The 27599-nt window shown below is 43.6% G+C and overlaps 1 protein-coding gene and 1 long non-coding RNA gene across 5 annotated transcripts in view; one reads left to right on the top strand and one right to left on the bottom strand.

Moving 5' to 3' along the window:
• LOC111583282 (piezo-type mechanosensitive ion channel component 2-like) overlaps window positions 1-21020 on the bottom strand; it is a 38578-nt gene extending 17558 nt beyond the window's left edge. Inside the window, exons 1-28 of one of the 3 annotated variants that reach the window (XM_055007134.1) lie at window positions 20884-21020; window positions 16721-16807; window positions 15220-15327; window positions 14720-14762; window positions 11109-11229; window positions 10524-10767; window positions 10086-10299; window positions 9786-9933; window positions 9538-9699; window positions 8686-8800; window positions 7974-8359; window positions 7613-7718; window positions 7244-7461; window positions 6243-6391; window positions 6097-6175; window positions 5927-6021; window positions 5562-5749; window positions 5327-5484; window positions 5006-5215; window positions 4811-4924; window positions 3865-4065; window positions 3584-3788; window positions 1990-2091; window positions 1727-1904; window positions 1571-1657; window positions 1241-1397; window positions 912-1008; window positions 325-490 (exon numbers count right to left, since the gene is read on the bottom strand). In XM_055007134.1, coding sequence (XP_054863109.1) covers window positions 325-490; window positions 912-1008; window positions 1241-1397; window positions 1571-1657; window positions 1727-1904; window positions 1990-2091; window positions 3584-3788; window positions 3865-4065; window positions 4811-4924; window positions 5006-5215; window positions 5327-5484; window positions 5562-5749; window positions 5927-6021; window positions 6097-6175; window positions 6243-6391; window positions 7244-7461; window positions 7613-7718; window positions 7974-8359; window positions 8686-8800; window positions 9538-9699; window positions 9786-9933; window positions 10086-10299; window positions 10524-10767; window positions 11109-11229; window positions 14720-14762; window positions 15220-15327; window positions 16721-16807; window positions 20884-20947 — 4202 coding nt within the window. In that variant the 5' untranslated portion in view covers window positions 20948-21020. Of the gene's footprint in view, window positions 1-324; window positions 491-911; window positions 1009-1240; window positions 1398-1570; window positions 1658-1726; window positions 1905-1989; window positions 2092-3551; window positions 3789-3864; window positions 4066-4810; window positions 4925-5005; window positions 5216-5326; window positions 5485-5561; window positions 5750-5926; window positions 6022-6096; window positions 6176-6242; window positions 6392-7243; window positions 7462-7612; window positions 7719-7973; window positions 8360-8685; window positions 8801-9537; window positions 9700-9785; window positions 9934-10085; window positions 10300-10523; window positions 10768-11108; window positions 11230-14719; window positions 14763-15219; window positions 15328-16720; window positions 16808-20883 lie in introns of all 3 variants that reach the window. The other 2 variants (XM_055007135.1, XM_055007136.1) reach the window with 2 other exon arrangements.
• LOC118471788 (uncharacterized) lies at window positions 368-27599 on the top strand. 2 transcript variants are annotated; one of them, XR_004849122.2, is made up of 7 exons: window positions 368-507; window positions 1247-5528; window positions 5664-5767; window positions 20839-21077; window positions 21201-23794; window positions 24696-24796; window positions 25649-27599. It is a non-coding gene; the product is annotated as an uncharacterized LOC118471788 (long non-coding RNA). The 2 variants fall into 2 exon arrangements; XR_008600395.1 differs by having other exon boundaries at window positions 5664-10855.

Raw genomic sequence — 27599 nt, 5'->3', positions numbered from 1 at the left:
GTGTGCGTACCATTTAGTGTGTGTGGCTGAGTGTGCGTACCAGTAAGTGTGTGGCTGAGTGTGCGTACCAGTTAGTGTGTGTGGCTGAGTGTGTGTACCAGTTAGTGTGCGTGCTGAGTGTGTGTGCTGAGTGTGCATACCAGTGAGTGTGTGGCTGAGTGTGCGTACCAGTGAGTGTGGCTGAGTGTGCGTACCAGTAAGTGTGTGGCTGAGTGTGTGTACCAGTGAGTGTGTGTACCAGTTAGTGTGTGTGGCTGAGTGTGTGTACCAGTGAGTGTGTGTGTTGAGTGTGCGTACCAGTAAGTGTGTGTGCTGAGTGTGTACCTGGAGGCCAGCAGCTGTGTGTTCTGCAGGTCCAGCACCACATACAGGAAGTAGTGGCTCCTGAAGACTCTCCTCTGCAGCAGCAGGAAGCAGAAACAAACGCCGTCCCAGATGATCCCAGCCTCATCGCTCGGCAGCTCGCACTGTTTGCTGCTCTGCTGCTCCGCTGCAAACAGCACACAGGTGAGCAGCTCCACCTGAACAGAGACGCCACCCTGATGGTGCTCCTCCAAACTCTGCTACATACTAACCTTCCAGCCAAACTCAAGTGGAGTTATTGTCACCAAACAATGCAAAAAGGAAAATCTGAATTAAGGATGTTTGCAGTAACGGCTCTAAAGGCTACGCTGGCTGGAATATACAGAGGAGAAGTTAATACCAAAGTGTAACACATGGAAACATGAAACATCTGATGATAGACAGGTCAGACAAGCAGAAAGACAAACAAGTCAGACAGGTCAGACAGACAAACAGATCAGACAGACAGACAGACAGGTCAGACAGACAGACAGACAGACAGGCAGGCAGGCAGGCAGACAGACAGACAGTTCATACAGACAGTTCAGACAGACAGACAGATAACGTACGTCTGGTGTATCCTTTGATGGTGCACGCCAAACTGAAGAGTTGAATCAACCAACAGTGATTCAGTACCAGAGACTTGATGAAACCACAGGCCAGGATCTGACAGACAGGCAGAGACAGACAGGCGGAGACAGACAGGTGGAGACAGACAGGTGGAGACAGACAGGAGGAGATAGACAGGTCGAGACAGACAGATGGAGATAGACAGGCGGAGACAGACAGGTAGATATAGACAGGTAGATATAGACAGATAAATCATAACGTATGTTGTTGAGAATTCCATGGGTGATGAAGACGCTATTGATGATGTCACTGATGATGTTGTGCTCACCGACAGGACATTCTTCATGGTGATGACGAACACGTTGTATCCAATCAGACAGTCCCAGTAGAGCAGGATGGAGTGCAGCGGTTTGAGCAGCAGGTCTCCGCCCACCAGCAGGAAGTAGAAGCAGGCCACCAGGTAGCCCATACAGAAGATGCTGATCCTGGACACAGTGGTCTGTTAGCTCCACCCACACCCACCCACCTGCTGTCTGCTAGCTCAGCCCACATCCACCCACCTGCTGCCTGTTAGCTCTGCCCACAGCCATTCAGAGGGTTAAACAACATTTTCTTCTGCTCACAAAATGACTCAGGTGTCTGTGGCCACGCCCCTTACCTGGTTGTCCCGGTGATGAAGATGATGGTGAGGACGAACCAGAACATGTAGCTGAAGATGATCACCTTCATCATGTCCAGATAAGACCTGAGGACACAGAGAGGTGAGAGACCCACAGGCGGCAGGTGTCCAAGTGTGCAGGTGGGCGGGGCTTACCTGCACAACATGAAGTCAGGCACCGTGCTGAGACGGAGCCGTCTGATTGGATCATAGATCTGTGCGTCGTCTCCGTCCAGCTCGCTGTTGTCTCCTGCCAGCACCTGGACCGCCGGCTGAAGCTCCTCCTCAAACACCTGCAGCTGCAACGACGCCCCGAGGAGCAGCAGGAAGTCATCTGCAGCAACACACAGGTGTTCTCAGGTAAACGCCCACCTTAACCCAGACATAAGACAACCAGACTGATGACGATCAGGTCTTACAGAGCAGGAAGAGCGGGTTTGGTGGCGTCAAGTGGTCGGGTAAGAAGAGCCACTTCACCACGTTGGAGTCGACGGTCGAAGACAAACGTCTCCACGGATAATCTGGAGACAGACACAACAAACCTGCTAGCTTAGCTTAGCACAAAGACTGCAAGTAGAGGGGACCTATTAGCTTAATTTAGCACAAAGACTGGAAGTACAGGGAAACTATTAGCTTAGCACAAAGACTGGAAGAAGAGGAGACCTATTATCTTAGCACAAACACTGGAAGTAGAGGGAAACTATTAGCTTAGCTTAGCACAAAGACTGGAAGAAGAGGGGACCTATTAGCTTAACTTAGCCAAAGACTGAAAGTAAAGGGAAAATATTAGCTTAACTTAGCACAAAGACTGGAAGTAGAGGGAAACTGTTAGCTTAGCTTAGCACAGTGACTGGAAGTAAAGGGAAACTATTAGCTTAGCTTAGCATAAAGGCTGGAAGTAGAGGGGACCTATTAGCTTAGCTTAGCACAAAGTCTAAAAATAAAGGGAAACTATTAGCTTAACTTAGCACAAAGACTGGAAGTAGAGGGAAACTATTAGTGTAGCTTAGCACTAAGACTGGAAGTAGAGGGGACCTATTCGCTTAACTTAGCAAGGCGACTGGAAGTAAAGGGAAACTATTAGCTTAGCTTAGCATAAAGACTGGAAGTAGAGGGGACCTATTAGCTTTGCTTAGCACAAAGACTGAACATAAAGGGAAACTATTAGCTTAGCTTAACACAAAGACTGGAAGAGGAGCAGACCTTTTAGCTTAGCTTAGCATAAAGACTGGAAGTAGAGAGAAATTATTAACTTAGCTCAGCACAAAGACTAGAAATAGAGAGAACTGTTAGCTTAGCTTAGCATAAAGACTGAAAGTAAAGGGAAACTATTAGCGTAGCTTAGCATAAAGACTGGAAGCAGAGGGGACCTATTAGCTTAACTTAGCACAAAAACTGGAAGAAGAGGGAAACTGTTAGCTTAGCTTAGCGCAGTGACTGGAAGTAGAGGGAAACTATTAGCATAGCTTAGCACAAAGACTAGAAGTAAAGGGGACCTATTAGCTTAGCTTAGCACAAAGACTGAAACTAAAGGGAAACTATTAGCTCAACTTAGCACAAAGACTGGAAGTAGAGGGAAACCGTTAGCTTTGCACAGTGAATGGAAGTAGAGGGAAACTATTAGCTTAACTTAGTACAAAGACTGGAAGCAGGAAGAAACTGTTACCTCAGCTTCACACAAAGACTCTAAGTAGAGGGAAACTATTAGCTTAGCTTAGCACAAAGACTGGAAGTAGAGGGAAACCATTAGCTAAGCTTAGCGCAAAGACTGGAAGCAGTAGGAAACCATTACGTTAGCTCCTCTAAAGAAAAAAAGAATGAAAATGTTGATGACATTGGTGCCTGTGGAGTAACAATCCCAGCATGCCACCTGTAGGTGTGTCTGTACCTACAGGTGAGTCTGTACCTTCAGGAGTGTCTGTACCTACAGGTGAGTCTGTACCTGCAGGTGAGTCTGTACTACAGGAGTGTCTGTACTTACAGGTGTGTCGGTACCTGCAGGTGTGTCTGTACCTGCACAGGTAGCAGGAGGGAAGCCGATGCACAGCAGGTACTGGAAGCACAGCACACCCGACAGGAAGTAGCAGTACCGCGGCCACACTGATGCGATGCGCTTCCTGCTGCGATGTGATAGGACGGTAATGAGGCCAAAGGCGTGCCCGACAGCAAACAGGTCCATCCGCTGACCAATCACATTCACAGCCAGCAGGAAACAGGTCTGCAGAGGACAGGTGGGGACATTTTTCAACAAGGATGGGTTAGCGTGTTGCTATGCTTAAGTGTGTGCATCCCACCTCCAGGCCAAACATGTAGAAGTAGTAGTTGAGGAAGTATTTAACGCAGTCAATCACACCGTCATCCAGGTGGCGTCTGGTGATGTCATGGAAGAGCGTCCTGGTAGGGGGCGGGACTTTGTTACGGCGGAGACGGTAGAGCTCCTGGCGTCGGTAAACAGTCACCTCAAAGGCTAACAGCGCTAACATCACCAGGTTGTACTGTGGACACAGGTTAGCATCATGCTAAGTCTTCATAGCTAACACCGCTAACATCATCAGGTTGTACTGTGGAGACAGGTTAGCATCATGCTAAGTCTTCATAGCTAACACCGCTAACATCATGAGGTTGCACTGTGGAGACAGGTTAGCACCATGCTAAGTCTTCATAGCTAACAGCGCTACCATCATCAGGTTGGACTGTGGAGACAGGTTAGCACCATGCTAAGTCTTCATAGCTAACACCGCTAACATCATCAGGTTGTACTGTGGACACAGGTTAGCACCATGCTAAGTCTTCATAGCTAACACCGCTAATGTCATCAGGTTGTACTGTGGACACAGGTTAGCACCATGCTAAGTCTTCATAGCTAACACTGCTAACATCATCAGGTTGTACTGTGGAGACAGGTTAGCATCATGCTAAGTCTTCATAGCTAACACCGCTAACATCATGAGGTTGCACTGTGGAGACAGGTTAGCACCATGCTAAGTCTTCATAGCTAACAGCGCTACCATCATCAGGTTGGACTGTGGAGACAGGTTAGCACCATGCTAAGTCTTCATAGCTAACACCGCTAACATCATGAGGTTGTACTGTGGAGACAGGTTAGCACCATGCTAAGTCTTCAGAAGGACCTGATCCATCATCTGCAGGTGAAACCAGAGAATCATGACTAAAGTGCAGATATCTGTACATGTGGGTGTTAAATGATATTATTATTACTGTTGTGATGTCACTCCTCACCCTCAGGTAGTCCAGCAGTTTTCCATCTGTCTTTCGAAGCCCCACCCACTGGGCGGGATCAACAGGACCAGAGTACAAAACTGATTGAGACAGGTCGATGGAGGAGTTACTGGGCTACAGAGAGACAGACGGGTTAGACAGACAGGCAGGCAGACAGGTCAGACAGATAGACAGGCCAGTGGTTGCCAAGGTTACCATGGTGCAGTTGACGGAGTATCTGATTGGCTGGACGACGTTCAGTTGGTACAACATCTTGCAGACGGTAACTACACAGGTCCAGACGGTACAGACTCCTGACAGCAGGGGGCGCCACGCCCTGCAGGGCAGAGCCCCGCCCACACAGAGCACGAAGAGCAGGTTAAACACACACACCTGAGGAGAGACAGACAGGTAAAACACACACACCTGTGGAGAGACAGACAGGTTAAACATACACACCTGAGAAGAGACAGACAGGCAGGCAGGCAGACAGACAGACAGACAGACAGACAGACTGACAGGCAGACAGGCTCTGACCTCCTTCACACAGACCCAGATGATGTAGGAGGACACGATCTTGTTGATGTGCAGTTCCAGCAGCCACCACAGGAGGCGCTGCATGCGCTGCAGGGACAGCAGGAGGCGCAGGAACAGCACGGAGAGACGGTCCACCACCAACCTCCAGGACAGCAGCACTGAGGAGACACACAGCATCTCACACCTGTCCACGCCCCCTCAGGTGACACTGTGACCACACCCCTACACCTGTTACCTGTTAGCTGCTCCGACAGGGTTTCCCTGTCAAACATGCAGGGGTAGTCCTCCTCCTCCTCCTCCTCCTCCTCCTTCATCCATATCTCCTCTCCATCCACAGGTCCTCCTCCCTTCTCCTCCTCCAGGTGGACCTGAGGAGCTCCGCCCACCGACAGGTCCATCAGGCTGCCTTCAGAGTGAACCAACCTGCAGACGCACAGACAGGTGAGAGAGAGACAGGTGAGGTGAAGACTAGTTCACAGGTCAGAAGACCACTGTAAGACTTCTGGAGACAGACAGAACCAGGTGAGCTCTGATTGGACAGGTGAGGTGAGCTCTGATTGGACAGGTGAGGTAAGCTGTGATTGGACAGGTGGCTGTTACCTGGTGATGGTGCTGTTGTGTGTGTCCACCACAGTCTTCAGGTCAGTGAGCTGCAGAAATGGCTCATGGAAGTAATGCAGGTGAACGATGCACACCTGCAGGACAAACAGTGTTCTGTGTTACCGTGGCAACAGAAGGAGAACACCTGCATCAGGTGGACTGTACCATACCAGCAGGAACGCTGCAGGGATGAAGATCTTGGTGAAGAGGACCGGAACCGAGAACTTCTCCAGACCGACGTCCTCCAACCTGGAACCACAGGGAGATGTCAGAGACAGTAGAGACATGGCAGACAGGTGCAACAGGTGCAACACACCTGTGTGTGCTGAGTCCAGTGTAGTAGCTCCAGGTGGAAGGGGACGAGGGGAACTGGAACGTGTAAACCAGGATCAGAACCAGCATGGAGTAGACCACCACCGCTACCCAGAACCCCCTGAGCAAGGCACGCCAACGCTCGTAGTTCAGCTGAGAGACAGACAGGTGGAGAGACAGACAGGTAGACGTTAAACTGATGAGTCAGTGTGAACCAGATGTGAATCAGGTGTGAACCAGGTGAACTAGGTGTGAACCAGGTGAACTAGGTGTGATCCAGGTGTGAACCAGGTAAACTAGATGTGAACCAGGTATAAACCAGGTGAACTAGATGTGAACAGTGTGAACCAGGTGAACTAGGTGTGAACCAGGTGTGGACCAGGTAAACTAGATGTGAACCAGGTATAAACCAGGTGAACTAGATGTGAACAGTGTGAACCAGGTGTGGACCAGGTGTGAACCAGGTATCAGGTGTGAACCAGGTGAACTAGGTGTGAACCAGGTGTGAATCAGGTGTGAACTAGGTGTGAACCAGGTGAGAATCAGGTGAACCAGGTGTGAACCAGGTGAACTAGATGTGAACCAGGTGTGAACCAGGTGTTAACTAGATGTGAACTAGGTGTGAACCAGGTGATCCAGGTGTGAACCAGGTGAACTAGATGTAAACCAGGTGTGAACCAGGTGCGAACTAGATGTGAACTAGGTGTAAACCAGGTGATCCAGGTGTGAACCAGGTGAACTAGATGTGAACCAGGTGAACCAGGTGTGAACCAGGTGTGAACCAGGTGTGAACCAGGTGTGAACCAGGTGAACTAGGTGTGAACCAGGTGATCCAGGTGTGAACCAGGTGAACTAGATGTGAACCAGGTGTCAACCAGGTGTCAACCAGGTGTGAACCAGGTGTGAACTAGATGTGAACTAGGTGTGAACCAGGTGTGAATCAGGTGAACTAGGTGTGAACCAGGTGTAAACGAGGTGTGAACCAGGTGAACCAGGTGAGCGTACCTGGTACAGGGCCACGCAGCACAGGAACATGACCATGTAGATGACCTTGTAGAGGACGATTTTCCCCTCGAAGCTGACAAAGAAGAACATCGTCCCGCAGACGTAGATCCAGTATTTGATAAACATCCTGGTAACCACGGCAACCAGAGCCTCCATCTGGACTCCTCCTCCTCCCAGCAGCACCTCCTCATACAGAACCTCCTCCTTCTGCTGGTCCTCTGGAGGACAGGAATCAGACAGGCAGACAGGTGATCAATCAGACAGACAGGTGATCAGACAGACAGGTAATCAGACAGGTGATCAGACAGACAGGGGATCAGACAGGTGATCAGTCAGACAGACAGGTGATCAGACAGACAGGTGTCTTACCCTCCAGGTGGACAGTGATATGAGACAGCTGGTTGTCTGTCTGTCTGTCTTTCTTCTCAGTCAGTGACTGACGCAGCAGCAACCAGAAGGTCAACAGACACAACAACTGCAACACCAATCAATCAATCAATCAATCAATAATCAATCAGTTAATAACCAATCAGTAGTACTAGCAGAACAAGTATCTGTAGGAGCAGTACAGTCATAGTATGATCAGTACTGTCAGTACCATTAATGATAGAATACAAATACACCATAAATATCAATATTAGCAGTAATATAATATTAACAGTAGTAACAGCAATAGTAGTAGTAGTACTATCAGTAGTAGTACTATCAGTAGTACTATCAGTAGTAGTACCTTGGAGGCCAGCTCCCTGCAGGGGTCGTCCTTCCTGGGGAACAGTCCGGGTACTTCCTGGACGGAGGGGAAGCTGTAGACGTACTGCAGGACGACCAGCAGGTTGCCGTAGGCGACCAGCCACGGCGATGACATCAGCGTGTAGCGGCGGCGCTCTCGCATCATCCAGAGGACGCAGGACCAGAGCAGCAGCACACAGGTGAGCCAGGACACGTATGTGATGGACCACGCCATCATGGAGGTCAGAGCGCAGATGTAGCTCTGCCTCAGGACAAACCTGAACGCCACTGAGGCTCCGCCCACAGCCTCCTCACCTGTCCTCTCCTCGACGTCCTCTTCCTCCTCCTCCCAGCCGTCCGCCTCGAACACACATGTCTCCAGAGTGTCTGCAGACAACAACATCTGATCACTTCCTTAGAGAGCTGATCAATTACTGATTGATCCTTTAACCCTCTGAGTCCCATTTTAACTCACTGTAGATAAATTTTAACTCACTGTACATTAATTTTAACTCACCATAGGTTCATTGTAACTCAATTTAGGCTCGTTTTAACTCACTTTATCTTCATTTTAACTCACCGTAGATTATATTTAACTCACAGTAGGCTCATTTTAAGTCACCGTAGGTTTGTTTTAACTCACTGTAGATTAATTTTAACTCACTGTACATTAATTTTAACTCACTGTGGGTTAACTCTTCAGTCGGTCTCACCTGATTGGCTCAGAGAGTAGTGAGGTGTTGAGGAAGCATCCAATCCCAAGGCAGTGCTCTGGGTGGGTGGGGCAAAGGAGTGAGAAGGGATGTCCTTGGACGAAGACACCGGCATCTGACAGAGAGAGAGGAGGGTTTACTGAACACAAAAAAACAAAAAAATGAAAACTGTAAAAATTAATATATTGACATGAATGAATATTACTAAAGCCCACAAAATACAAATGAATAAATGAACAATATTAATAATGTACAGAAAATAGTGTGATCATTTATTAATGTGAATATATCTAAACGTGTCAGTGAAAATGAATGAACAAATCATATTAATCACCTAAAATAATTATGATAATAATAATAATAATAATAATAATAATAATAATAATAAATATAAATCAGTGAATTTTGATTAAAATTTAAATAAATACATGGAATTTAAAATCAATGCATAGATAACATTATTCCTGCATATAATAATAATGATGTGGTAATATTAATGATTAATAAAATCTAGATAAATATGTGTGAATGTAAATATCGAAATGAATTAAATACTGCATTTAACAATATCTAATTCAGCTAATCAGTTAAAATTAACAGTAAATATGTTAATATTAAAACTAAATAAAATAATGTCATTTTTATAGGAATTTAAAACAATAAAAATAGAGCTATGACAGAACTTTATTAATCCTGAAGTAAATACTGAACATAAATGTTAATCAATGGATAATAATAGTACTGTACATAATGCTACCCTAACATTCATGGACATAAACTGTGAATAAATCCATGTTAACTGGAGTGATTAAACTAATGAAAGCGTGTTTGCAGAAGGTCCGGTGTTTTTACGTCTCTGTCTCCAGCTGTCCTCCACAGCTCTCTCCGCCTCTCTGCTGTGAGGTCACTGCTGACATCATAACTGAGGTTGCTGGTGGCGGTGATGACATCACAGCTGTCACTGACCACTGACTTCGCCCTCTCCGTGTCCCACCCCCCACCGCCGTCGATGAGCTGGACAGACACAAGACACACGTCAGCCAATGGGAGCTGAGGAACACCAGTGCATCACTACAGGTGTGCTGTGACGTCACCCTCACCTGGTTCCTCCACAGGCCGGCCACCGTGTGGTAGAGCAGCAGCAGCATCAGAGGGCTGCTGAAGTGAAACCAGCTGAGCTCAGGGTTCACCTGCAGCCTCCAGGGGGCAGCGCAGTCCGCTGAGACCACCGACACCAGGCCCAGAACACTGGAACCAATCAATGATCAATAACCAGGAACCAATCAATGATCAATAACCAGGAACCAATCAGTGATCAACAACCAGGCCCAGAACACTGCACAGGACTCAGTTAGCCAGCAGGGGGCAGTACTGATGATAGATGCGTTATCTGGTGTTACCTGGCAGAGGTGTGGTTGGGAGGCCACGCCTCCTGCAGTGAAGGTAGCTGGTAGCAGTAGAAGAGAAGGAAGTGGGAAGAGGAGTACAGCAGTGACATCACAGACATACATCTGAAGAGTAGGGGTGGGACCTGACCTGACCACGCCCACCAGGTACACAACGCCTGGAAACAGAGCAGATAGAGAAGGGAGGAGAGAGAGGGGAACATGATACCTGCAAGGAAGGAAGAAGACAGACAGTACTGGTTAGTACTAGTACTAGTTATCTGTGATTCTACAACTGGTTACCCCTGATTCTACTACTGGTTACCCCTGATTCTAGTACTGGTTACCCCTGATTCTAGTACTGGTTATCTGTGATTCTAGTACTAGTTATCTATGATTCCAGTACTAGTTATCTATGATTCCAGTACTAGTTATCTATGATTCCAGTACTACCTGTGAGTCCCAGTAGAGCCGTCAGCAGAACCTTCCCTCCAGTTGTCATCATGTTTCCAACCATCTGTCTGGTTTTACAAACCAGCAGCTCCAGTTCCACCAGAATCCGGTTTCTACCAACTCCCTCCTCATCCTCAAACATCAAATCCTGCTGCTGATCCGGATCCTGCTGCTGATCCAAATCCTGCTGCTGATCCAGATCCTGATGCTGATCCAGATCCTGCTGCTGATCCAGATCCAGATCCTGCAGTGTTGGAGTGATGAAGAGGATTCAGAGGAGGTCTGGTCTCTGGCCTCATGTTCCCAGATGGATTGGGACCGGACCAATAACGGTGATTGAAGCTGAAACCTAATCAGTCCACTGAGTGTGTTTGTGTCCTGCAGTCACATAACCTGGTTACAGTTAACAAATAGCTTACAGAGTTACGCACTAATAGACAGGAAACCTCGTTAAGAAACAAGAGGAGACGACCTAACGAGGTTACACCTGCCTCATTAGTGTGTGTGTGTGTGTGTGTGTGTGTGTGTGTGTGTGTGTGTGTGTGTGTGTGTGTGTGTGTGTGTGTGCGTGCGTGCATGCTTCACCTGTGTGTGTGTGGCAGCGTTCAGCCTCACGATCAGCCTCCATGTCAGCAGGCCGACGACCAACACACCGACATCTGGAAACACCTGTCTCACTGCCGAGCCTGCATCACTGCCAGTCAGACTGTCAGACAGACAGACAGACAGACAGACAGTTGGATTGGGGTTAGGATTAGGACGTGGAGCACATGGAGGTGTGGTATACGTTGGAGTGTGACACAAAAGTGAAAGTGTGGAGATGTAGCTGACAGTTTCAGGGATAATATCAACAAGGTTGTAGCAACAGTCTGTGCAGACATGGAGGTTGTCAGAGTTACAGTGTGCTTTATAAGGAAGCAAAATAAAACTAACACGTTTTAGAAAAAGAGACAAAAAAGCTCAAATTGGTGTTTAAAAAGAGGATGATACAGATTGAAGCCAGTGTAAAGATGCTGAAACATAATGGGAGCCAGTTTAAATAGGTTGCAGCATACTGGGAGCCATGCAGAAATAAGTGAAAGCCAGTACATCAAAGTGTAAAACATGTCTCATGTTGCCACCAGGTGGTGCAATGACTGTGAGTGGATATTGGCATATGGATGTGATCAGGACAGGACTCTAATCAATCATGTAAAGTTTGAGGCAGATTGCAGCATTTAGAGGGGATTTACACATCACTTCCTGTTTCATGGAGAAGCATCAAAGTTCAGGAGGCCGCCACGGCCACGCCCCTTTGAATTTTTCATACAATTTTGATAACTTTTCATCCTTAAGGCATGTTGTATATACTGTCCAAATTTCAGGTCTTTTGGAGTTACAGCCTGTGAGGAATTAATCACTGAAAATGACCAAAAACACTACAAATCTGACAAATTCAAAATAGCGGACTTCCTGTTGGGTTTAGAGGATGGTTCCAAGAGACTGTTTTGTTTGCCCTTAAACTTGCTGCGTGGGGCTTTTTGCTAAATGTGCTGCAGGGGGCACTATTGCACATACTGTGACTATATTTTAGCATCTGGATGTGATCAGGGCAGGACTGTAATCAAACATCTAAAGTTTGAGGCAGATTGGAGCATGTCCAGCAGAGTTACACAGCACTTCCTGTTTCATGTTGAAGCATCAAAGTTTAGGAGGCTGCCATGGCCACACCCTTCGACTTTTACAGAACATTTTGATAACTTTTCATCACTAAGTCCTGTTGTATGTACTGAACAAATTTGAGGTTTCTTGGAGTTACCCCCTAGGAGGAGTTTGTTCCTGAAAATGACAAAAATACCAAAAAATGTACAATTAATTAAAAATGGCGACTTCCTGTTGGGTTTAGGGGATGGGTCCAAGAGGCTTTTTTGTGCGTCTTGACATCCTACATATGCCTCCCAAATTTGGTAGATGTAGCTGAAATGGTCTGCCTGTAGTAGATGTTACAAATTTTGCAGGGGGCGCTATGGAGCCATTTTATTACAAATATGCGCAATTCCCAGAAAATATAAAACATTTTGTGAGTTCTGATGTGTGTGCACTTTTTCATGAGGTGTTGAGCATGTTTAGGCCTCAAAAAGGCCCGTGTTCCGGCACAGAAAAATGTCAAGAAAACTTGGGGTTCTAGTAGTGTTCCATTAGGGTTCCAACAGGGTTCCATCAAGGTTGCAATAGGGTTCCATTAGGATTCCATTAGGGTTCCAACAGGGTTCCATCAAGGTTGCAATAGGGTTCCATTAGGATTCCATTAGGGTTCCAATAGGGTTCCATCAGGGTTGCAATAGGGTTCCATTAGGGTTCCAGTAGGGTTCCAATAAAGTTCCATTAGAGTTCCATTAGAGTCCCAATAGGGTTCCATTAGGGTTCCAGTAGGGTTCCTTCAGGGTTCCATTAGGGTTCCATCAGAGTTCCAATACCGTTCCAGTAGGATTCCAATAGGGTTCCATCAGGGTTCCAGTAGGATTCTAATAGGGTTCCATCAGGATTCCAGTAGGGTTCCATCAGAGTTCCATCAGGGTTCCATTGGGGTTCCAATAGGGTTCCAACAGGGTTCCATTAGGGTTCCAATAGGGTTCCATCAGGATTCCATTAGGGTTCCAATAGAGTTCCATTAGAGTTCCAGTAGGGTTCCATCTGGGTTCCAATAGGGTTCCATTAGGGTTCCAATAGGGTCTTTGGGTTAGGGTTAGGGTGTGTGGGTTAGGGTTAGGGGGTTAGTGTGTGTGGGGGTTAGGGTTCTGTGTGTGTGTGTTACTGTGTGTGTCTGTATGTTACTGTGTGTCTGTGTGTTACTGTGTGTCTGTGTGTTACTGTGTGTGAGTATGTGTTACTGTGTGTGTCTGTGTGTTACTGTGTGTCTGTGTGTTACTGTGTGTGTCTGTGTGTTACTGTTTGTGTGTAGGTGTTTACTTAGTCGTGTAGTCCAGACAGAGAGACGACTATCTGAACCTTCGACTGACTCACACACACAGTAACACACAGACACACACAGATGTGGTTATGTTTTGCTGCATCAACAAGCTTCTGGTTGTGGGACTTTTTCTCTGCGTCCTGTTTGTTGAAACAACACTGAGGCTGAAAACCAGCAGAGAAGATGAGGAGCCTCACACAACTTTAGCCGGTAAACAAACTGGATCTAAACAAAAACACACACACAAACCTATCCCGTCTGTCTGAGACGCCATCAGAACATCGCACACATCACTGGACGTACAAAAGAACATGGAAAAAGGCCACAAAGACACGCAAATTAGCCACAATAGACGTAAAAAACCCATAAAGACACGCAAATCAGCCAAAAATCAACACACAAAGACCGCAAAGATACGCAAAACACCCACAGGTAGACGTACAAAGACACACAAGCAGCCAAAACAGATGTAAAAAACCAACAAAGACATGCAAAGCAGCCAAAAAAATGTCCATAAAAAGACCATAAAGACACGCAAGCCCAACAAAGACACACAAAACACACAAAACTAGACCTACAAAGACAACAAAGGCACACAAACCCAACAAAGAGACGCAAACTCCCCCAAAATAGACAAAGACGTACAAAGACACTCAGAAACAGGCATAGAAACACCACAAAGACACACAAAACACCCCAAAAAATGTTCATAAAAAGACCACAGAGACATGCAAAACCAACAAAGAGACACAAAACACCCATTTGTGGACGAACAAAGATCACATAGCGTGTGCTAACCAGGAAGGCCCTTAGCTTCCTGCTACATGTATGAAATTATAAACTGATGTTTTACTTCTGCAGGAGCTGAGTCAGCACACACACGCACACGCACACGCACACGCACACGCACACGCACACACACACACACACACACACACACACACACACACACACACACAGGCTTGTCTTTGATGTGTCCATAAAGTCTGAGTGGAAACAGGCGGCATGTTGGACGTTCAGTCTGAGGGGGACCACCTCGTTCCAGTTCATCCAAACGCAGCAACGTTTCCTCCAGGTCAAACAGGAAGTAACGTCAAACAGGAAGTAACGTCAGCTGTCTGCTCTGTGAAGTCCACTGGTTGGTCAGACGAACAGCCAATCGTCCAATCAGAGACTATCATCCACAATGACGTCACAGAAAGAGCTGATTGGACAGAAACAAGACAAAGACAGACAGACGTCTCACCTCACCAGGCCCAGCTGACCCAGGGCCTTCTGCCACGACGTACCTGCAGACAGACAGACAGGTGAACAGGTGTGGAGACAGACAGACAGACAGACAGACAGAGACAATCAGACACACAGACAGGCAGAGAGACAATTAGAGAGACAATGAGACAGACAGACAGAGAGACAGACAGACAGACAGATACAGACAGATACAGACAGACACAGACAGATGAACAGGTGTGGAGACAGACAGACAGAGAGACAGACAGACAGATACAGACAGACAGATACAGACAGACACAGACAGATGAACAGGTGTGGAGACAGACAGAGAGACAATGAGACAGACAGACAGACAAACAGACAGAGAGGTGAACAGGTGTGGACAGACAGACAGACATACAGACAGACAGATACAGACAGACAGAGAGGTGAACGGGTGTGGACAGACAGACAGACAGACAGATAGACAGATACAGACAGACAGACAGACAGACAGACAGAGAGGTGTCTTACAGTTGTACTCTGGCTGCAGTGTTGCCGTGGTGACCTGGAAGAAGCACTGCAGCAGCAGGAAGATGAAGCTGGAGATGCACACCGCCGTCACGCAGCGACCGGTGTTACCTGGGAGACAGGAGGTGAGGTTGTCATGGAGACGGCTAAACAGAGCTGAGTTCAGGTTAGTTAGCAAACAAGCTGAGCGAGAACCTGAAACACTGGAATGGTTTAATGTCCAGATGTCAGACTGGTTGGACTGGTCTGGACTTGTTTGGACTGGTTTGGACTAATCTGGACTGGTTTGGACTGGTCTGGACTTGTTTGGACTGGTCTGGACTAGTTTGGACTGGTTTGGACTGGTCTGGACTTGTTTGGACTGGTCTGGACTAGTTTGGATTGGTTTGGACCGTGTGGACCAGTTTGGACTGGTTTGGACTGGTCTGGACTAGTTTGGACTGGTTTGGACTGGTCTGGACTGGATTTAGGAGGAACTTCCCTCTAATGGAACCCAGTTGGTTCTAGAAGTCATTAATGGATGATCTGAGGTCAGTGATTGGAGGATAAAGACTCCTGGATCTGGAGGGTCCAGTCTCTGGTGGATCAGAACTCCTGGATAGAACTACACTATGAAGACTGAAGAACCAAGAAACTCTGAGAGAAGGTTGTTGAAAAGCATCAGTCAGGACGATACAAGAACAATTAAAGTTCCTGAAGATCTTCTGGAGTCCAGTTAAATCCATCATTAAGAAATGGAAGGAAGATGGAACATGAATAAATCTGACTAGAGCAGGACGTCCTCAAGATCTGAGAGACTAGAGAGGGAGGCCACCAAGACTCCTATGACTCCACTGAAGGAGAAAGAGACTAGAGAGGGAGGCCACCAAGACTCCTATGACTCCTCTGAAGGAGTTCCAGCTTCAGACTGTTCATCCAACAACTGTTGTCTGTTCTTCACCAGTCAAAGCTTTATGGAGACAAAGAGAAAGACTCTGATGGAAAAAGCTCCAATTAAATCTGGACTAGAGTTCACCAGAAGACATGTGGAGACTCTGAAGACACCTGGAAGAAGGTTCTTTGGTCTGAGGAGACCAGGATGGAGCTTTATGTCCATCAGACTAGATGATATGTTGGGTTAGGGTTCTTCTTTTACTTCTCCTCTGAACACTCAGTTTGTCCACACTGAGAAAAACTACAACCAGCAGGATAAAGGATGTGATGTCACTTGCTGAAAGTGACCTCTCTATTCTCTGTGTTTCCTGTTAGTGTTAGAGAATGTGTGTGTGTGTCAGAAAGGTTGGGTCTGGTCTATGTATGTATGAATGACCTCAGTGCCAGTCAGGTATGACATCATGACTAGATAACATGTTATTATCATGATGTCAGCGGTGAAACATGAGTAGAAGATCTGAGTCTGAACACGCCTGAAGCCAGCAGCGCCCGAATCATTGATCTCAGATAGGTATTGATCAGTACTGATAGGTATTGATTGGTATTGATAGATATTGATTGGTGCTGGTACCTGTGGAGGACGGGTCGGACAGCAGTGGCAGCAGTAGCAGCAGGAGGACGTAGACCAGAGAGAACCCGTTATACCGTAACACACACGCTGTGGACACAATAATCAATACATCAATCAATCAATAAATCAGCACGCAGATTCTCACAGACGGATCAAACCTGGAGAACATCCGATCAATATCCAATAATCTAACATCTAAGCAACGTTTAGAGTGAAGACAATGTAGAAATCAGGAGCTCATTGGCTGAATACTTTCTGCTGTGACATCAACAATCAATCAATCAATCAATCAATCAATCAATCAATCAATCAATCAATAATCAATCAATCATCACAAACCTGTGTCAATACAATAATTGATTAGTTGAGGAATGAAAAAGTCCTGAGCAGGTTTGTACTGGCAGCAAACAGAAGCAGAACAATCAATAATCGATCTGCTGTGATCCTCAGAGACAGTACTGTTTATTGATCAGTGACCAATCAGTGATTGATCAGAGGCGATGTCAGATGATCCAATCAACAACCACCCAACAGGAAAAGAAATGTGAAATAAAATACTGACAAAAGTACAGAAAACAAAAAAAATAAGCAAAACAAAGAGGACACTAAACAACCACAAGTAAACAACCACGTGTAAACAATCACGTGTAAGCAACAACAACACGTAAACAACCACAACACATAAACAACCACAACATGTAAACAACTGCAACACGTAAACAACCACAACAAGTAAACAACCACAACACATAAACAACCACAAGTACACAACCACAACAAGTAAACAATCACAACACGTAAACAACTGCAACATGTAAACAACCACAGCAAGTAAACAACCACAACACGTAAACAACCACAACAAGTACACAACCACAACATGTAAACAACCACAAGTACACAACCACAAGTAAACAATCACAACACGCAAACAATCACAACACATAAAAAACCACAACATGTAAACAACTGCAACATATAAACAACCACAACATGTAAACAACCAGAACATGTAAACAACTGCAACACATAAACAATCACAACATGTAAACAACAACACATAAACAGACAAAACATGTAAACAGCCACAACACGTAAACAGTCACAACATGTAAACCCACAATATGTAAACAGCCACAACACCTAAACAACCACATGTAAACAACCACAACACGTAAACAGCCACAACATGTAAACAACCACAAAATGTAAACAACCAAAACACATAGACACAACATATGAACAACAGCAACAGGTAAACAACTGAAATTTAATCCAAACAACCACAGAAAGATTTAAAATGACAAAAACAGGACACAAAATAACGACCAAAATGCGTAAAACCAGCAAACTGTTTCCACAAAACGCCATAAAACAACTAAATGTCATCAAACAATCTGGCTGTGGTCATCTTGCTTGTTTACACATGAAAGCAAACTGTAAACAAATGGTAAACAAACAACATTTTTAGGTCAAACTGACAGAATAACAGGCAGCTTCCTGCTAACATATAAACACACTATTTACAGCTCAGTGTGTGTGCACCCCTGTTTAACTTCCCCTCCCCCATCTCACACAGATTGGTTCCACTCTGGCAGGTAACAACATCTGTGTGTGTGTGTGTGTGTGTGTGTGTGTGTGTGTGTGTGTGTGTGTGTGTGTGTGTGTGTGGTTAGCGCACTCATACACACACACACACACACACACACACACACACACACACACACACACACACACACACACACACACACACCTCCCCCTCTCTGAGGAATGTGAAGCTGCTTTAAAGGGAAATTCCCCTTAAAATCTGACTGAAGGCATCGCTGTGAACCTTGCAGTTCAAAAACCTGTCGCTCCAACATCAGCGGCAAGTTACCGTGGCAACACAACACACCGGTAAAGGTATCACCTGGAGTTCAATCGGGAAAATGAACCAAATCTGAGCTTTTGATTTTTAATCAAAAAACACTTTACATCCCATCGGGAAAAAAAATCCCTGAAAACAAAGTTTCCTCCAGATCAGATTGAACTACAGGCAGTGTTTCCTCAGAAAGACTGAAATAAAAGCAGCAGAAACGGAGAACAGAGGAGCAGGTAGTTGGAGATCCATCCAACATGGAGGAACATCTACAGGATGAGGAGATGACAGAGAGACAATACCATCAGAACGAGACACAAAACAACAAAAATTAAACAAAATGAAAAAATGAGACACAAAACGATTAAAATGAGACACAAATGACAAAAATGAGATGCAAATCGACAAAAACGAGACAGAACAACAAAAATGAGACACAAAACGATAAAAACGATACACAAATGACAAAAACGACTGAAAACGACACAAACGAGACGAAAAATGACAAAAACAACACACAAAATGACAAAAACGACACAAAATGACAAAAACGAGACGCAAAACAAAATGAGACACAAATGACAAACACAAGACACAAAAACGAGACACAAAATGACAAAAACGAGACACAAAATGACAAAAACGAGACACAAAACGATAAAAACGAGACACAAATGACAAAAACGAAACACAAAATGACCAAAACAAGACACAAAGGGACAAAAATGAGACACAGAATGACAAAAACGAAACACAAAATGACAAATACGAGACACAAAATTACAAAAATGAGACGCAAAACGACAAAAACGAGACACAAAATGATAAAAACGAGACAAATGACAAAAACGAAACACAAAACGACAAAAACAACACAAAACGACAAAAACGAGACAAATGACAAAAACAAAATACAAAACGACAAAAACGAGACACAAATGACAAAAATGAAACAAAATGACAAAAACGAGACACAAAATGACAAAAACAAGACAAAATGACAAAAACAAGACACAAATGACAAAAACGAAACACAAAACGACAAACGCGAGACACAAAATTACAAAAATGAGACGCAAAACGACAAAAACGAGACAAAGTGATTAAAAACGAGACACAAATGACAAAAACAAAACACAAAAGGACAAAAACAAGACACAAAATGACATAAATGAGATGCAAAATGACAAAAACGAGACGCAAAACGACAAAAACGAGACACAAAATGACATAAAAGAGATACAAAATGACAAAAACGAGACGCAAAACGACAAAAACGAGACACAAAATGAGACAGAGAGCATTGTGGGAGTTTAGCTCCATGGGGCACCATGACAAAGACTCCTGTTCTACTTAATGACCTCCAACCAGAACTTAGGTGTTTCAGATGAACTGAGAGTTTTACTAAAACTGGCTCTTCTTGTGTTTGACGTTGACCCCTCTGGACTTGGACCAATAATCAGTTATTGACCGTTAACGCCACTGATTATCAGTTAGGAAAATAGTTTCTCTGTGGATTTCAGACTTATGGTCATTTAAAGCTGAGCTACCTGCTCAGGTGAAGCTCTCACCTGTTCACCTCCACCCAACCAACATGAACCAGAAACATCAGGTTCAGCAAACCCAAAAAACTAAACAAAATCTAATTTAATAGAACAAAAGTGCAATCAAAACAGTAAATAAAATGAAACACAATAAAATAAAAATGAAATAAAACTAAATAATGAAATAACGATAATGTAAAGTAATATTAAAATATATATACAAATAGTACACATAAAGAATAAAACGAAATAAAATAAAACTAATGAGATAAAATAGTGCAAAAAAACACTAAATAATACACAAAAAAATAAAACTAATGGATAAAATAGTGTCAAGTTAAAAAATACACACAAAACACATAAAAAACAAAATTAAACTGAGATAAAATAATGTAGATAAAAATAATACACATAAAAATAAAATGAAACTAATGAGATAAAATAATGTAAAATAAAAAACACAAAATACTACACATAAAAATAAAATAAAAACAGTATAAATTTAAGCATAACAAAATACACATAAAAATAAAATAAAACTAATGAGATAAAATAGTATAGAGCAAAACAGATAGAAGGGAAACTCAGGAACCTCTTGGTGTTGGGTTTTCATGTGTATTCTAAATTAGTCCCATTAATCTGCATAATTAATATGTAATAATAATAATAATAATAAAACTTCTACCTTGTGTTTCCTTCTTTCCTTCCTCTGACAGTAAACTGAACATCTCTGATCAATAATCAATAATCGCTGGTCCTACCTGCGGTCAGGCTGACGGGCAGCAGGACACGCAGCAGCAGCCCGGCGGCCAGCTCCGAGGACATCCTGGACCAGCGGCGGGTCACAGCTCCGTCTGCCCGCCCGAGGAGCCGCAGGCCCGGCTGACGGCGGCGGCACGCCCCGGTGACATCCTCCGGGGCTCAGAGAGGGGCAGACAGGCGGACAGACAGACAGGTAGACAGACGGGCTGAAGGTGTGAAGCCTCTCCGGCGGTAAAAAGTGAGAAAAAGTGGAAATGTTCACTTTTATAGTTACTTCTTCTGCTTCTTCTACTTTTTCTTCTTTTCTTCTCCTCAGAAAGTCTCCTTCTGCCCGCCGACCCGGGACCAGCCGGTTCCGACCAATAGGAGGAGCCCAGCCAGCCCGCAGGTCCCGCCCAGAGGCTGACTGACAGCCGCCTGGGCCAATCAGAGTGAAGGAAGAGGAGTCGCTGAGACCACACCCTGCCCGACATAAAATGAAAAATTTAGGGAAAAAAATGATAAAATAAAAAAATAAATTCACATAAAAAGGTTTAATAATATGAATGAATTAATTAAAGAATCTTTTACATCAAATGAATAGATTAATTATGAAACATTAAACAAAGTGAATAATTGCATCAGGAAAAACAACAGATAAAACCAAAAAATTAATTTCAAAACGTGAAACATTATGGGAAGTCAATCCGTGTATGGTTCGCTCATTCGTTTTTCCGTTTCAAAATAAAATCAGAAAAAAAACAAATAATCGCTTTTTTTTGGTTTTTTTTTTTGTTTAAAAATTTAATTCGAAAAACAAAAAGTAGAGGAAGAAAAAAATGCTGCGTTTTTACAAATTTTAAAGTTCAAACAAAAGAAAAAAAACCTATTCCCATTTGGAAGCTGCCGGCAGAACCGGAAATCAAAGTCAGAACTCGTGGCGACTTGACTTCACTTCTCTGTCCCAAACTCAGCACCACGTACAGCAAAGACGTTTGTCTTATTTAGAGGAAGCAGACGCATCACACTGAGAGCTCATGATCTCAGTGTGAACAAAACTGCTTTAATATTCCAAGTAAGTATTTTTAAGTATTAAAATGTGAAGAACTCTGGCGATTCCGACCTGTTCCAGTTTAATCAGGTTAATTGTTGATAGTTTCTGTCTCCAGATGTTTCGTCCTCAGATTCATCCAGACCACACCTGTGTGTGAAATAAAGATACTAGATAAAGAAAATCTGCAGAAAAACGTCAGCATCACTACTTAATAAAGTCTATGTCCATGTAAATAACATCTGTAGACAGTAAAAAGATGTGCTGGTCGCAATAAAAAAAACCAAAAAACATGTATTTTTTTGAACGCTGAGAGGAAACGATGGAATCCAGAAATAAAATCAGAGACCACAGTCTGAATCATCATGTCACCAATCAGTCTGATAAACATCCCGCTTCATCCACATAGATCTTTGTCATCAGGTGTCAGATCCAGAGCAGAACTTCAGGTTTAACTCGGGTTTGTTCTCAGAAACACTCAGAGCCTCAGCAGCCTCCCATCAGAACAACACGCAGCAGAACATCAGCTGGATCTGATAAAATACATCAGAACAACACGCAGCAGAACATCAGCTGGATCTGATAAAATACATCAGAACAAACTGAGACCATGTTGTTAAAACTAGTCACTCAGAAAACAATAAAAACTCGTTCAGTCCTCCGTTCTAACCGTCATTTCAGAGCACGTTAACCGCTGACAATATTAAATAAAAATGGAAGGGATCCAATCTGGGCAAAACAAACATGTGTGAGTTGTGTCTTTCCAAAAGCTCTGGCTGGTTTACAAATGGCAAAAAGATAGTTTTAGGGACGTGGCAGAGGAAGACTAGAATACTTCCAGTACTGCAGTCTGAGTGATTAAACTATGCAGGTAGTTTGTGTTAGATTTTTGTAATCCTTTTTACATCCTTGTGAAGATGTTTATCAGACTGATCGGTAACATCTATGGTTAACAGAACAAATTCCAGCTCTCTCCAGATCAGCATCAGACACATGATTGATCTCCTTAAACTGTTCTCCAGCAGAACCTCCTGACTCTCATTATAGAGCAACGTGGAGCTCCATGATTTCTGCGTGGGTTTTTCACTCTCAAAAACAGAATAAAATAGGAAAAGGGCTCGAGGACAGCCATTCTAGATGTGTTCACGGTCCAGACCAGCTCTAAACTGTTCTTCCTCGGTGACTTCCGGTGTTGCTACAAAATAAAATAACAGCCATATTTTGTATTTCGGGTTTAAAAAACTAGAGCAAAAAACCAACGCTGTGATTTTTTTAAATAAGTTAAACAATACATTTCTACATTTAGATTTTAAAAACGCAAAAACAAAACAGCATCATGGTTTATTGTTTTTTTTAAATTTTATTTTGAAATGGAAAAACGAATGAGCGAACCATACAGATTCTCAATCCATGTATATTTTGGCAATTGGATTTTCCGTTCTGAAAAGGGTATTGACAAACAAAAAACGAGTGGTTATTTGATTTTCGTTTTAAAATACAAAAATTAAATTGAAATACAGGGCGCTTGTCCTTTTCATGATCAAAGAGGGCTTGACGAGATTTTAAAAATGCTTTGATTTTCATTTTATATTTAGAATAACAAAAAAATAAATAAAATCAGTAAGAGACAGAAATGAAAAAAGGTCCGTTTTTTCCATTTTCTGGGACCGGAAGTGGTCATCAGCAAGTGTGGAGCCGAACGACAACAAGATTCTCAGAGGGCGGAGCCAGAGGGCAGTGATTGGTCAGACTGACTGAGAGCCAGAGAGCAGTGATTGGTCAGACAGCGCTAGTGGATCCAGTCTTCTATCTATATCTACGGTCGGCACGTCTGGTAGCATCTCTGGCTGCTGTTGACCTTGTTTTTGGAGTAAAACACGGTAAGAAGATAAATACTTCTAACCTGTAGCGTTGTTTTGTTGTACGTTAAGTCAGCGACTTGTGAAGAGTTGTGTTTTGTCGTGTTTCAGCAGTTGGTCCGGACGCGTTAGCTAGCTACGCGGCTAAGTTAGCTAGCGGGCTAATTAACACAGGTGGCTAACTTACCGCTGAACACCTGTGTTAGTTGCTGCCGCAGCTGTCCTCATTATTAGAAGGAACTTCTCAACCTGTATTTCTCTGCTGTGTATTTTAGCTTTTAAAAAGTTATTTTACTTTAAGGTTAACTGAAACCCGTTCAGCTGCACTGAAGTTTAACATTCAGCTGGTTTGAATTAAACCTCGCTTAACTTAACATTGTGCAACATCACCTCTCTGAATCTCCATAATTTCATTAAATTCCTTCTCTCTTCCACTGCTCAAGTTCAATCCAGTATATAAAGTGACATTAATAGTGAATAAACTAACAACTAGCCATTGTATTTATTTATTATTGCATGTATTTGTAGTAAAACATGAGTTGAAACATCCTACTTTTGGATCTAGAACTGCACAAGTCGTTCATTTTCAGTCACCTGACGAGTTAAACTCCCCTTTTTATGTGAGGTTGAAGCAGAAAGTCTGAGTTAATAAAGAAAGTTGTTTATAATCTGTGATACCTGTTATCTCTGACTGAGGCTTTAGTTTTTGTTGAGCTGATTTACATGTAGAAACTTTGTTCAGGAAGATTTCTCAGTCGCTCAGAGGACAGGCTGCTTTTTACACAACCTTGTAAGAGAATGTCTGTCAACGCTTTCAGCAGAATTTAGAAACACAACACTTCCTAAACAGATATTTTGAGGCTGTGAGGTTGAACGTTTGAGAGTCTATCAGTGTGTTTTTTTGTGGTCTTTCTGTTTCTAGGTGGAAGCTGAATTAGTGAGGATGACTCCTGCTCCTGTCATCTCTAAGCTCCTCCCACATCTTTACCTGCACATAAGGAAAATCACTCCTGTAGAATGCAGGTATGTTTGTCATTATTATAAAAAGATGTTGCCTGGTGACCTGTCAGAAACCCATCATACAGAGTCAGCCAAAATAATGTTTACATACATCAGGAAAAGAAAAACTAGCATAAATATTTCAATACCAAATTTATTCAGCCATCAGGAGATTAATAAAAGTTATCTTTGGCCTCTACAATTACGAGAGGTGCTCAAAGTGGTGGCCACTGGCTTCCAGACATTTCTGTTGTGTTGTAGACGTCACTTGTTGATGCTCCATTCATGAGGGTAGCGCCATCTGTTGGGAAAACATCGTACAACAGGACACAGTGTTATCATGATTTGATCAAACTTAGAAAGAGGAATCTATATGTATAGAAGTACTTACACAACTGAAATATTTATAAAAGCTTTTCTTTTCCTGATGTGTGTGTAAACATTATTTTGGTTGATTCTGACTCTGTGAACTTAATGAGAACAAAACTGTCATTTAATTGTTGCTCTGAAAGCTTCTTTAGTGAAAACCGGCTGGTGTTGTGCTTGAAACAAACTGCTGTTGAGGTCTGTGTTTTTAGGTTTAGCCCCACAGTTTCTGAATGAACTGATAGTTGTTTTTTTTTCCCTGATCAATGTGGACGTTATAATTGATGGTAACATTTACTGATCATATAATCAGCATGACAATATAACAGTAGAACATTCTGACCACCTGACTAATACTGTGGCGTTTTTTTTGCGCCAAAATTCACGATGATTTTTTTTTTTTCAAAGAAAACCTTTCTGGAGTGTTTTTCACGCCCTCCTTTACATTATTTCATCATATGGCACGTTTTTACAACATGTTGAAAAATCTCTTTTTTTTTTTCGACTCAGCTCAGGTCCTGGGCCGCTGCACTCCTCCTCTGTTGTTTTCTGGATTGTACTCAGCTGCATGCCTTCGTCCACCAGGCCTCCGTTGACTCGTCCCGCCTGCCGTCTCTGGAGCTGAAGCTGGATTGGAACAGACCAAAGTACAGTCCAATCACGATGCCAGCTGCCTCTCAAAAGGCTCCTTCATCTGGCAGGTGGCAGCACTTCTTCTGAGGGGAAGCTGAGCTGGTCCAGCAGAACTTTGGAGATGTGTTCCAGTGGTTGGTGGATGTGTGGGGAGATAGAGAGGGACCTTTGAATTGTTCACAAAGGAAAACAGGGAACCCATTGGTAGTTTTAGTTTAGGGTGCTACTGCAGTGTGTTTTTGGGTTTTAAGAGGTGAACAGGAAGAGGTTTTTTTTCCTATTGATGATCTTTTACTTTGTTCCTGGTTGGAATGTCCATCAATGTCAACATGAAGTTCACTTTTAGTTCTGTTGATTTATTTTTATTTTACTAACACCCATTTGCTTTTAACCCCCTCACATGTTGTGTTGTTGTAAACTTCCTCTTTCAAATAAATATCCTCCTAACTCCCTGGAAACCAGCATTTGTCCTGTTTTTGTGTTGCTCCTCTGCGACCCTAGACAGCCGGGTCCTAATGTTTTTTGAGCAACACACCATACTATGATGTTTTTACAATGATGGTTCTACTATGGAACCAGTTTGACATGTTCAGGTGTTCTTTGTGTGAAAACTCAGAGATTTCAGGGATCAGAAGGTGGTTTTCAACTTTCTTTGTTAACTTTCTGCTTCAACTTTAAATTAAATTTCCTTCACTAACCCCGCCCTCTGGACTTCCAGGAAGCTGTGTTCCTATTGGCTGTCCAGGTGGCTGCTTGGTGTTATCAGGAACACCTGAGCAGCTTGGTGTTATCAGGAACACCTGAGCAGCTCAGTGTCTTCCTGCTTCATGTGGCTGCAGACAAACATTTCCTCTGTTTCTCTTCACCAGTGAACCGGGTTTGGTTCTGTTGCTGTAGTTTGTTCTTTAGGCGTTGGCTTGCAGCTTCCAGCAGTAAAATCATCTTTAATGTGTTTCTTGGTGTGTTTTTGGGCTTTGTACTGGATAGTTGTCTTGGTAAATGTGGTTCTTTAGCCACAGTTAGCACATGGTGCTAATGTGTGCAGTGATTAGTGGATTTGGTGCAGCTGAGTTGTGTCTTTATCTTGGCTGTAGTGAGTCTTCAGAGGTTTTTGCTCAGACACATTCTGTATTCTTGTTTGAGAACCAGCGTTGGTTGTCCAGAAGGTAAGAGTTCCTGTCCTGATTCTCTGTTCTCAGAGGTTCTCTGGTAGGCTGCAGGAGACTTTAGCGTTTGGGTTGTGCTAGTTTGGTTTTTGTACGGTTTCATTTGGACGACTATCTTGAGGCCCCTCCATGTGGTTTAGTGAGGTTTTCTGGAACAGTTCTACAAAGCAACCTGCAGCAGAAGAGACTTTGAGAGTTTTTAGGAAGTTCTGGAGACCAGACTTTAGAGCAGCAGAAACATTTGTCAGCAGTTTGAGCAGGAGAAGGTGAGCTTCAGAGTAGAAATGAGACAGAAACCTTCTTGACCCATGTGGTGAGGTCCTGTACCAAGAGTTTGAGCAGGTTGTGAAGAGTCTGTAGTTCTTTGGTCTGAAAGCACAAGAAGAGTCGACTCATTAAAGGAGAAAACAGGAGATATTGTTGGTTCTTTTCTCGCTCTGCAGTTTCCTTAGACTGAATATCAAGTTTATATGTTAAATGATTTCCCATGTGAGCCCAAGAAGACTTCAATAAACTCCCTCCATCCCCTGAACACAACATATTTTATTACCATGTTAAATCTTTCTTTTAAATATGATTTGAGTTTTAATCATAGTTTTTTCTCTTTGCTTGTTTAGTTTTGTCATCTGTGTGAAAGGTGCTAAACAAATAAAGTTGAATTG

This window comes from Amphiprion ocellaris, chromosome 22 (genome assembly GCF_022539595.1).
Source record: "Amphiprion ocellaris isolate individual 3 ecotype Okinawa chromosome 22, ASM2253959v1, whole genome shotgun sequence".
Taxonomy (NCBI): Eukaryota; Metazoa; Chordata; class Actinopteri; family Pomacentridae; genus Amphiprion; species Amphiprion ocellaris.
The sequence above is the reverse complement of the archived record's forward strand: the minus strand, read 5'-3'. Positions and strand labels throughout refer to the sequence as shown.